The 12,363-nt window shown below is 49.8% G+C and overlaps 1 protein-coding gene across 1 annotated transcript in view; it reads left to right on the forward strand.

The window, feature by feature from the left end:
* form3 (FH2 domain-containing protein formin 3) overlaps positions 1–12,363 on the forward strand; it is a 92,988-nt gene that overhangs the window by 60,841 nt on the left and 19,784 nt on the right. The window contains 4 exon segments of the mRNA XM_089728900.1: positions 5,998–6,106; positions 6,764–6,844; positions 7,654–7,813; positions 8,665–8,698. Coding sequence (XP_089585026.1) covers positions 6,005–6,106; positions 6,764–6,844; positions 7,654–7,813; positions 8,665–8,698 — 377 coding nt within the window. The 5' untranslated portion in view covers positions 5,998–6,004.

Below are 12,363 nucleotides of genomic sequence, written 5' to 3' on the forward strand. Positions count from 1 at the left end.
GGTAGGGGAGCCAGCATCGTCCTCTGGTGCGGATGCCCCGCCGGAGAAAGTGCTGGTAGTCTCCGATGCGGCATCTGCTGCGGAGGAGATGCCGCCCCCTAAAGGAAGACCCGCCCGTAGAAGGGGCGCGCCGTCACCGGCGCCATCATCAGTGTCGATGTCTGTCGCCTCACTGGACGGGCAGACGACGGAGGAGGAAGAGGGTGGCCTTCAGGACCCTGCCTTGGTCATAGACAGGGCCATGAAGACCATCAAAACCTATGCGGCCAACGGCACCAAGACCAAAGCCGCTGGCCGTAAACTGCGAGAAGTGGTCTCGCAAGTCTCGAAGGTTCTGCCTTCGGTTGCTTCTGCCAATGACCAGGTAGTGCAGCTGAGGGCGGAGAATTCGAGGCTTCGAGCACAGCTTCAAGCACAGCAGCAGCCCAATGATGGCGCAGCGACGCCTTGGGTCGCTGGAGCCCCTCGAGGTCCCCATCCCCCGGCGCTGACTGGCGACCGATGGCCTGTGCTGCCGCCACCGCGTGTGGCACAGCAGAGGCCGCGTCTCCCGTCGCCGCGCTCTAGGGAGACGACCGCTGCCGAGCGACAGCAAGCACTCGCGGGGCCACGGATGTTGGCTCCGCTACAACCAACAAACTTCAGCCTGGAAGAGGTCATCAGCCGCACCATCCAGGCTGTAACAGAAAGGCTGGGCGGCAGGTTGGCGGCTCTCGAGGCGAAAGTCTCTACCTCGGCTGACGCTAGGCGGCCGGCGGTGTCGGGTGCTTTGGCCGCTCGTCCTGCTCCCGTACGGGCTCCGGTCACCAGGTCGGGCCCGGGACGGGATAGAACCAAGCGAGGGGGTCGCGCTAACGCGAAGCCCTCACTACAAGCACCCCAGTCCCGCCCGCTGCCTCCGCCCCCGTCAGATATGGATGAGGGGTGGAACGTGGTGGCCCGGCGGGGTACCAAAAAGGCCCCACCGGCAGCTCCTCAAACGAGTAGAGCGCCGGTGGCCATGGTGGCTCAGGGTGCACCCCAACAGGGTCGAGCGCCTGTAGCCGCCAAGAAAAACAAGAAGAAAAAGAAGTTGCCGCGCGCGCCTCGGTCGGCGGCAGTGGTTCTTACCCTACTGCCAGCCGCTGAAGCCAAGGGCATGACATACAGAGATGTCATTGCCCGGGCGCGTGCGGCAGTTGACCTGGGCGAGATCGGGGCGGAGGAGGAGGGCCTCCGCTGCAGGCAGACGGCCAACGGGGCCAAGCTGCTAGAATGTCCCGGTGCCGATAGTTCCGGCATCGCGGAGCGTCTGGCGGCGAAGCTCCGTATGGTCCTGCCTGAGGAGGAGGTACGGGTGCACAGGCCGGTAAAAATGGCCGAATTAAGAGTAACCGGCCTGGACGACTGCACCACCAGGGATGAGGTGACGGCGGCCGTCGCTGCCCAGGGCAAATGCGCACTGGAAAATGTTACAGTAGGCGAGCCGCGCCGCGGTTATACCGGGGCCAGCTCGGTGTGGGTGCGTTGCCCGGTGGAAGCGGCCGCCTCCCTGGCTGCTCCTCCTCCCGGGAGACCTTCGGGAAATCCGGGCATGCTGCGCGTGGGCTGGATAGCGGCCCACGTGCACTTGCTTGAACCACGCGCCTGGCGATGCCTCCGGTGCTTTAGCACCGGACACGGCCTCGCCAGGTGCACCAGCTCGGTTGACCGCAGTGGTCTGTGTTTCCGCTGCGGCCAGCCGGGACATAAAGCGGCGTCCTGCACGGCTGCCCCGCATTGCGCTCTGTGTGCTGCGGCCGGGCGCAGGGCAAGCCACCGAACGGGAGGCAAGGCGTGCTTTTCGTCCGGTAATAATACTGAACGCAACCGGCGCCGCAAGTCAAAGCGTCGGCAAAACAGAAGGTTGGCCAGAGGAGCACTGGCCAACGCTGTAATCCCCGCTGCGGCGCCGGTGCCGGAGGGCGGGGGCAGTGGTGAAGGGGAGGGGGCGATGGATGTAGTCCAACAGTAATGGACCGCACCTATCGCTTCCTCCAAGGAAATCTGAACCACTCCGCCAGAGCTCAGGACATGCTGTCTCAGAGCATGGCGGAGTGGTCCATAGATGTGGCTGTGGTCGCCGAGCCGTACTTCGTTCCCCCGGCAAATGATTGCTGGTTTGGGGACGATGGCGGCCTGGCGGCCATAGTCATAAGAAGAGACGCGGCGATCCCCCCCCTGGCGATGGTGACCAGGGGCCAAGGTTTCGTCGCGGTGCAGTTGGAAGGGACCGTCGTGATCGGGGCGTACTTCTCTCCAAACAGGCCTACTGTCGAGTTCGGGCATTTCCTGGGCGGGATCGGGGCGATTGCTCGCCGCCTCGCTCCCCGTCCAGTGATTCTCGCGGGGGACCTCAATGCGAAGTCTGTCGCATGGGGTTCCCCCCGCTCGGACGCTCGTGGTAGGCTGCTGGAGAGGTGGGCGAACGTGGCCGGCCTCTGTTTGTTGAATAGAGGTTCGGTTGCGACGTGCGTGCGGTGGCAGGGCGAGTCTATTGTGGACGTTACGTTTGCGAGCCCGGCCATCGCGCGCCGTATCCGCGACTGGAGGGTCTTGGAGGGGGCGGAGACACTGTCAGATCACCGATATATTCGGTTTGATATCTCCGCCCGCTCCGCAGTCGCGGACGTCCACAGGGACCACCCCCATGGTGCGTCCCGGTCATTCCCCAAGTGGGCACTGAAGCGCCTGAATAAGGAGCTCCTGATGGAAGCCTCTATGGTGGCGGCGTGGGCGCCCATGCGTCCACACCCGGTCGAGGTCGAGGGCGAGGCAGGGTGGTTCCGGGACACGATGTGTCGCATTTGTGATGCGTCGATGCCCCGGATTGGCCCTCGACTTCCTAATCGCCAGGCGTACTGGTGGTCGCCCGAAATTGCGCAACTCCGCGTGGAGTGCGTTCGGGCGAGGCGCGAGTGCGCCAGGCATCGCCGCCGCCGCCTGCCGCGACGCAATGATCCGGTTGCATTCGCGGCGGAAGAGGTCCGGCTGCACGGCGCATTTCGCGTCGCGCAGAGGGCATTGCAGCTGGCCATCAGAAGAGCCAAGAACCAACACATGGAGGGTCTCTTGGAGACGCTGGATGAGGATCCGTGGGGGCGGCCCTATCATATGGTGCGCAATAAAATGCGCCCATGGGCCCCCCCGATCACGGAGCGTCTCCAGCCTCAGCAGCTGCGGGACATCGTCTCGGCGCTGTTCCCGCAGGAGCGGGATGGATTTATCGCTCCCGCTATGGACGCGCCGCCGGAATACGACGGTGAAGTCCCTGCTGAGGTGCCCCATATAACGGGGGCGGAGCTCCGTGTGGCCGTACGCAAAATGTGCGCGAAGGACACTGCACCCGGCCCGGACGGCGTCCATGGTCGGGTTTGGGGCTTGGCTCTTGGTGCCCTGGGGGACCGACTCTTGAGGCTTTACAACTCCTGCCTCGAGTCGGGACGGTTTCCTTCATCGTGGAGGACGGGCAGACTCGTGCTGTTGAGAAAGGAGGGGCGCCCGGCGGATACCGCCGCCGGGTACCGTCCCATCGTGTTGCTGGATGAGGTGGGCAAGCTGCTGGAACGTATTCTGGCAGCCCGCATCATCCAGCATCTGGCCGGGGTGGGACCCGATCTGTCGGCGGAACAGTATGGCTTCCGAGAGGGCCGCTCAACCGTAGACGCGATCCTTCGCGTGCGGGCCCTCTCGGAGGAGGCCGTCTCCAGGGGCGGGGTGGCCCTGGCGGTATCACTCGATATCGCCAATGCGTTCAACACCCTGCCCTGGTCCGTGATAGGGGGGGCGCTGGAAAGACACGGAGTGCCCCCCTACCTTCGCCGGCTGGTGGGTTCCTACTTAGAGGACAGATCGGTCACGTGTACCGGACATGATGGGATCGTGCACCGATTCCCGGTCGTGCGCGGTGTTCCACAGGGGTCGGTGCTCGGCCCTCTTTTGTGGAATATCGGGTATGACTGGGTGCTAAGAGGTGCCCTCCTCCCGGGCCTGAGTGTAATCTGCTACGCAGACGACACGTTGGTCGTGGCCCGGGGGGGGAGTTTTGCTGAGTCTGCCCGTCTTGCTACCGTTGGGGTGGCGCATGTCGTCGGCAAAATCAGGAGATTGGGCCTCGACGTGGCACTCAGTAAATCCGAGGCCATGTGGTTCCACAGGCCCCGGAGAGTGCCACCTATCGATGCTCAAATCGTGGTTGGAGGCGTCCGTATTGGGGTCGGGGTGCAGTTGAAGTACCTCGGCCTCATTCTAGACAGTCGTTGGACCTTCCGTGCTCACTTTCAGAATCTGGTCCCTCGTTTGTTGGGGGTGGCCGGCGCGTTAAGCCGGCTTCTGCCCAACGTCGGGGGGCCTGACCAGGTGACGCGCCGTCTCTATACAGGGGTGGTGCGGTCAATGGCCCTATACGGGGCGCCCGTGTGGGGCCAGTCCCTGGCCGTGGGGGTAGCAAAGTTGCTGCAACGGCCGCAACGCACCATCGCGGTCAGGGTCATCCGCGGCTATCGCACCATCTCCTTCGAGGCGGCGTGTGTACTGGCTGGGACGCCGCCTTGGGTTCTGGAAGCGGAGGCGCTCGCCGCTGACTATCAGTGGCGGGCTGACTTTCGTGCCCGGGCCGTGGCGCGCCCCAGCCCCAGTGTGGTCAGAGCGCGGAGGGCCCAATCTCGGCGGTCCGTGCTGGAATCATGGTCCAGGCGGCTGGCCGATCCTTCGGCTGGTCGTAGGACCGTCGAGGCGATTCGCCCAGTCCTTGTGGACTGGGCGAATCGTGACAGAGGACGCCTCACTTTCCGGCTCACGCAGGTGCTCACTGGGCATGGTTGCTTCGGTGAGTTCCTGCACCGGATCAGAGCCGAGCCGACGGCAGAGTGCCACCATTGTGGTTGCGACTTGGACACGGCAGAGCACACGCTCGTTGCCTGCCCCGCATGGGAGGGGTGGCGCCGTGTCCTCGTCGCAAAAATAGGAAACGACTTGTCGTTGCCGAGTGTTGTGGCATCGATGCTCGGCGACGACGAGTCGTGGAAGGCGATGCTCGACTTCTGCGAGTGCACCATCTCGCAGAAGGAGGCGGCGGGGCGCGTGAGAGACGCGCAAGCCCGCCGCCGTCGAGCGGGGGCCAGGGAGGCGGATATCGCCCAAGCCCTGGCCCTCTAAGTGTTTCGGGTCCCCTTTACACGTCGGTCTGGGGACCGGCAAAGGGGGCCTAAGAAGACGACGTGCAAGCTGCTCTGCACGCGTTTTACGCAAGAGCATCCGGGTGATGGAAGGCCGGCTATCCTCGACCCACGCTGGTTTTGACCCAGCGGGGTATTCCGTAGGATAACCCATTCTAACCGGCGCCATCTAGGCGGGCTCCGGATAGCCTGCCGACCGAGAGGGCTGGTGGTCGTGGCGCCGACGACCACCGGTCCGGCGTCCCGAGGGGGAGGGTGATGGGAGAGATGTGCTCCGCACTAAACGCTTCACTTTCCCCCCTTTGCCTTTTCATGGGTTCTGTCTCATGCGAGGTTCGGACGCGGGTTGTTGAGCGACAGGAGGTTTTAGTCAGTTCGACTCCGACATGCCCCGCCCTTCATCCCCAGGGGAGGGCGGAAGTCCGGCGATTTCCTCCTGACCAAAAAAAAAAAAAAAAAAGCTTTTGTATAAAATAAACTTAAAACAAACAAAAGGAATCCGTCCGACGGGGGACACATCAAAGGAAAAACAAAATGTTATTGTTATTTTTCATTTAATTCCGAGCATTTTCATCTTTATCTACCTTTTAAAGCTTCTCTGGACTTCCACAAATAATTCAAGACCAAAATTAGCCAAATCGGTCAAGCCGTTCTCGAGTTTTAGCGAGACCAACAAACAGCAATTCATTTTTATCAATTCTAACCCTAGCTACCAGCACCTACAGTGGTAGACTGGGTTTTTTTATATTAGAACTATTTTTCGCTTTTTTCTTTTATGAAGTTTCTGATAAAATTGTTTCAGAACTACGATGGAGAGTCGCGTTGGTCTCGACTATATTGTGGAGCACGCAGAATACGCAGCAAAACTAGCTGCGGCCTTGTCTTCGCCCGCGGCTCCTGTCAAGAAGCAGGTAGCTACAATAACAACTATCTTTACGACAACTATCACCTAGAAATAAGATTAATAGTATGCAACCAATATTTTTAGCAATACACAAAGGAAATTTATTAAGGGAAATTTATTATTATGGAGTACTTCAGAATGAATAAACAATAAAATTCTTAATTGCGTATTCTGTTATATAGGAAGAAAACAATATTTAGAGCTTAAGGCCTAAGAGCCTTTTTTTAAAATATTATTAAAAATTAAACAGCAACAGTATTAATAAACTATACAAAACTGAGCACTCTTTTAACTGAATATGACAGACTTCACTCCGTGACACTGAATAACACTGAAAAAAAGGAGGCATCTTTTCATTACCGTACCATCAGAATAGCGTTCATCCCTGCTAGCTTGAACCACTGCGCCAACCACAGTGTGTGTCCTGAGAGTCTGAGACAATTCTTGTGACGTACCGATTCCTCGCAACGAAACATGCTGGACCCAAAACGAACTAACTATATGCGTTTAAACTAAGACACTACTAGTTGATCTGTAACATGTATCCTACTAAATCGAACCGTTCAATGCATATTCAAATGGTTATGTTTAAAAGGCCACAATGGTCAAATGTTGCGCTAATATCCGTGTTTAGCGTTATAATCATAGTAATGTATTTCATCAGGTGTTCGAACTTCTATCGGCTCTGTGCGTCTACAATTCTGATGGCTACGCGCGAGCTGTGGACACCCTCGAACGATATAAGGTACAGTCTAAATATTGATCTACTACTACGAAATAATATGAAATTTTAACAAAAAGAAAAACCGACTTTAACGAAATGAAAAAAGAATATCATGAATGTAGCCGAAGTCAATGAAGTGTGCGTTATTCAGATTAATTTAATAATTCCTAATCGTCCTTAGTAGCAGGTCATAGAATGAAAAATACGCAATAAACGCTTAACCCTCAAAGGATCCAAACTGTGTTCTCTAGCGTCATAATCACAGAAGACAAGAGTGAAGAAGATATAATTTACCTAACATCTATTTATATATTTTACTTGATCGAACTAATAGGAGTAGAATCTATTTAAGATAATAGTTGGAGGGATTTTTTGGAAGGAAGTTCCTTATGGGACGATGCGGAGGGGTATCCTAACCGGGAAAAAATGTCCGTAACGTAAAATTTTTAGTAGTAATGCACACAGTGTATGACTTAACTTTGTAATAACGTACAAAAAATAACATATTTTTTATCATTAATTGACCACGATCTCAGAGCGTTCGTTTGCGCAATAGGTACACTAGCTCTTATGCAAACAACCGTGAATGAAGTGTACCACAATAAGTTCGCACGTTACCGAATGACCGTGGGTTATTACGAAACCTCCAGTTTTATTTTCTTTATACCTCGAATAGAACTTAAAATTAATATTTTTATAACAGGGAACTTCATTCCTATCCGGTGTCCCACGACACCTTACATCTTTTTTTTTGGATTGAGCTGTTGAGTACTTAGATCTTGAGGTAGGCGCATCAGTGCTAATGTATCCTGATCTTCAAATCGCTACAGGTGCTGAAAAACGAGAGGTACCGGCTCAGTGTGGTGGTGGAGGAACTGAAAAATGCCACGAGCACAGAATACAAGACCGCATTAGTAGCCTTCATCAACTGCCTCATCATCTCTGCTCCACGCCTTCCTGACAGGACCCGGGTCAGGAATGAGTTTATAGGTATTGTCATTGTTTGAGCACTTCCAATCACATCACGCAAAATTTAAGCATATTACCAGAATTTTACCAGTTCTGGTGATAAGATCTCTTGAGTGCCATGCGGGTAGGTACTACCACTTGAACTATTTCTGCTGCGAAACAGTAATTAATTTATAGCTATTCGTGTGCAATTCGTGACCATAGAACTTATATCTCAAGGTGGGTGGCGCATTTACGTTGTGGATGTCTATGGGCTCCAGTAACCACTTAACACCAGGTGGGCTGTGAGCTCGTCCACCCATCTCAGCAATAAAAAAATAAAAAAAAACTGTTTTGCAATAATAATAATAATTTTCAACTCATTCATTCATCTGACATTTTCCTACCTTACCATTTTAAGATTTTATTGGTGGTAGGACCTCTTGTGAGTCCGCACGGGTAGGTACCACTGGCCCGCCTATTTCTGCCGTGAAGCAGTAATGCGTTTCGGTTTGAAGGGTGGGGCAGCCGTTGTAACTATACTGAGACCTTAGAACTTATATCTCAAGGTATGTGGCGCATTTATGTTGTAGATGTCTATGGGTTCCAGTAACCACTTAACATCAGGTGGGCTGTGAGCTCGTCCACACATCTATGCAATAAATAAAAAAAAAGATAAAATTACTTCCATTTTTAACGAGGATTGAATACAGTTCTAATGTAATTTACTATTTAAAATCATATAGCGCATTGCACATAGTTCAACAATGTTTTTGGCGCTATTAGACTTGAGATTTTAAATAATTACTTTTCATCTATTCCCGCTAAACTTTTTCCGCAATTTTATAATGCATATACAATGTTGACTGATTAACTTTTACACAATGTTACAGGACTTGGACTTCTATCAGTATTAAATAATTTAAGGTGAGTACGTTTACTTATTTATTCATATTATATTATTATTGGAGGTATTAACGGGAACCAGTCATGCGTGCCAGTTTGAAGAGTGGGGTCAAACGAGGTCCATGGTCGCCCGTCACCGACGCGCATGCGTAAAAAATGTCAACTCTAAATATCAATTACTAGTTGACCCGGCAAACTTCGTAGTGCCTCAATCGATAAATAAAAGACCTAAACATTTGTATAAAATAAACTTAAAACAAACAAAAGGAATCCGTCCGACGGGGGACACATCAAAGGAAAAACAAATTGCTATTTTTATTTAATTCCGAGCATTTTCATATTTATCTAGCCAAATTGGTCCAGCCGTTCTCGAGTTTTAGCGAGACTAACGAACAACAATTCATTTTTATATATATATAGATAGATAACGTTTCCCCATGTAACATTGGTAATGTCTTAAACTGAGCTGAGGACAAAGATCTCTAGGGACATCAATCACCCAGAAACACCGGCGACTAACAATAATATCAAGTTTAAGCTAAAAAAAACAGCGTACACTCTGTGCAACTCGATCTCTTGAACGGCTTCGAACAAAGCAGAGTTTTAATTAAGTTTTTTTTTTCCGTCCAAGCATAATTAATCGCTTTCTTTTCGCTTTTTTCGCTTTTTTCGCTTCGATCGCTTTTTTTAATTAATTAATCGTGTTTCTCGCGCTTTTTGCAGTGGCTTTGAGTCACCGATTGAGTGTTGCCGTAGATAATAGCAGTTTTCGACTGCTATTGAATGATGGTCTCACGGCCCACGTGGAGTGCTGTGCTCACAGGAGTCCATAGACATCACATACAGTAGAGGCCGTTCGGTTTGCCTTTAAATCGCGATCACGATCGTTTTAACTTCGTGGTCTACCCAAGGAATGTTAATTAACTTTGCGTTGGATACAATATATTCTTTAAGTATTGGTTGGCGGTATTGAGATGATTTTGTCCTTTCCATTTCACTACCACGCCACCCGCCAACGGAGCAAGGGCATTACACCCTCGTCTGTATTCAAAGGCAAGAAAAAATGATCTTGATACTAGACTAAAGTCTCGATCGATCATAAAATGGCAGTTCTAAGCTGAAATGAATTGTTTCTTCGCGACACGGGTTGTACGGGTTTGCTCTGTGGAAAATAGGCGAGAACACTGTGACTAGGGATGGATGATGGAGAGGCAATAGCTTATGGTAGGGCCGTAAACCAGTCTGGTGTTAGTGTTGGCCGTGGAAACCTCCCTCCTCTGACGAACTTCTAACCTCGAGTGGAGATCGGACGTCGGGTGTGAGAGTGCAAGGTGGATTCATTTTGTGCGTTAGAGCCCAAAAAATCTCCTTGGGCCCGCGGTCTGCTCCCAACATCGGCAGCCGTCAAGCCTCACATACCCCGCGCGCCCCCTAGGCGCAGATATCCCGTAGGAGGTTCCGCCCCTGCACGAAACAAAAAGGCCTGAAACAACCTGAATAATCAATCTAATTTCCTTAATCATAAGGGCAAATGTTACGAAAAGCCTTGTTGTCGACACGTTTTTATTAACTTGACCTTTCTGTAACGTAATATTAAGTTGATAAGTTTAATAAATAATAAGTTAACCAACTTGATGACGTCCGATTAACTTGGGAATTTATACGCTTACCAAGGAACGATGACGCAGCAATAATTTTATTACTTTAGCCTCCTGAACAAGATAAGATATTCTTACTGGTGGTAGGACCTCTTCTGAGTCCGCACGAGTAGGTACCACCACCCCGCCTATTTCGGCCGTGAAGCAGTAATGCGTTTCGGTTTGAAGGGTGGGGCAGCCGTTGTAACTATACTGAGACCTTAGAACTTATATCTCAAGGTGGGTGGCGCACTTACGTTGTAGATGTCTATGAGTTCCAGTAACCACTTAACACCAGGTGGGCTGTGAGAACGTCCACCCATCTAAGAAATCGAAAAAAAAAAAAAACCGGGCTTCAAAAAAAGGTTATTTGAAATTTTAGTTAGGATTATTCTTCAACGCTGTAATTAGGTTCTATGTTATGTTACGAGTATATGTTTTGGCAACACTAAAAGACTCGCACGTGCTTAGAACAGATTTAAAACGAATAGACTCTTTAGCCTTGACTTTAGATTAAAAATTCTGTATTTTGTGCATCTACACCTATCCTTACTACTTACAAGTATAAGTCATATTTTAGGATAGTACAAGTGTTTCCTGAATGTTTGTAATTCGACCATAATCAATGATGACTCAAAACTCCGATTTATTTTATGTATTCGATTATCTGTTTTAACATTGTTAATATTTAAAGAAAATATCTTAACTTTATCCGTATCTTTTTATGTAAAGCTTGCATATAATAATAGCTATTATAAAGCTAAACAAAAGATAGAAAAGAAAATCAGTTGACAAACAGAAGAACAATTGATGCTGCACTTGTTTGTCTTTGGTATCTTTCCCACCTGATGGTAAGTGGTTTCCGAAGCTCATGCTATTCAGCTATTTTGTACAATGACCGTCACACCGTTTCCAACCGAAACAGAACATTCGCGAGAGAAACAAATATTCTAATTTCACAGATTTAGACCTCATGTCTCAAGGTGGGTCACGTGATTTACTCTCTGCTAATCGCTAATCGTGTAAATAATCAGCAACATAGTGCACGAGATATTCACTCTTTGACTTCCTAATTGTGAAGGCACAATAAATCATTTGAAGTCGATCGAAAAAATTCAAAAGAATCACATTGTTTAGTTTTTGCTTAAATATTTTTTGTTGTCACAATATCCCCTTCGTAATTTAATAGGTTTATTTATTGCTACAAAAAGTTTAGAGATGAACACACATTGATAAAGTAAATTTAAATAGGGTAAATGATTGACATTCGCATCGTGGTTCGGTAATGGCGACTGGATATCATTATTAAAACCAGTTTCGAATTGGGTGGGTGGTATCGGTGGTGGTGGTGGTGGTGGTATAGGTGTATTTAAATTTAAAAAACAAGCGTAAATGATATAAACGTTACAAATACTAATAATGGATTTTAAAATCAGAGTTTATTGGTAGCTGCCAAAAAATTGTATAGTATGCGCTATGCTACTATAGAAGTAAATTGTTTGTTAATTGGCTAAAGAAATTTTGAATAATATTTATATCAATAAATTCCTTCATGCCGTTGGTAATGTCGTCGTACATACAAACCGTGAAATGGAAGTTGTAATGAATCGTTTCACATTCAGCCCCAAGTCACAACGTTCTCCTGTGTTACGAGTACCTGTAACAACGCATACATGACAGAACCAAGCACTAAATATATACAACGGTGACACTCCGGCTCGGAGCGCGATAAAATGAAGTAGCGTCACAATAGCGCCGTCAAACTTTTTAATATAAAGTCCAACATAATTATTACCTCTAAAGCGTTTAGTTGTCCAAGTGAGTGATACCGGTCGAGAGCCACTGCCCATGTTAGTCAGAACGAGAATATCCCACGCAATACTTCTAACCTTTTATTAACTAGATAGCTTTTTTATACAATAAAAAAAAATGTGTTTGTTTTTTATGTTGTCACACTTGTTTATTGATTCGCTAGCGCATGTCTAGTAGTCGTAAATAGTGTTAGCAATTTTTTTTTTTGAGAATCTTGTGATTTTCCAGTTGTTATTG

The sequence above is a fragment of the Bombyx mandarina genome, chromosome 07 (genome assembly GCF_030267445.1).
Source record: "Bombyx mandarina strain Sakado chromosome 07, ASM3026744v2".
Classification (NCBI taxonomy): Eukaryota; Metazoa; Arthropoda; class Insecta; order Lepidoptera; family Bombycidae; genus Bombyx; species Bombyx mandarina.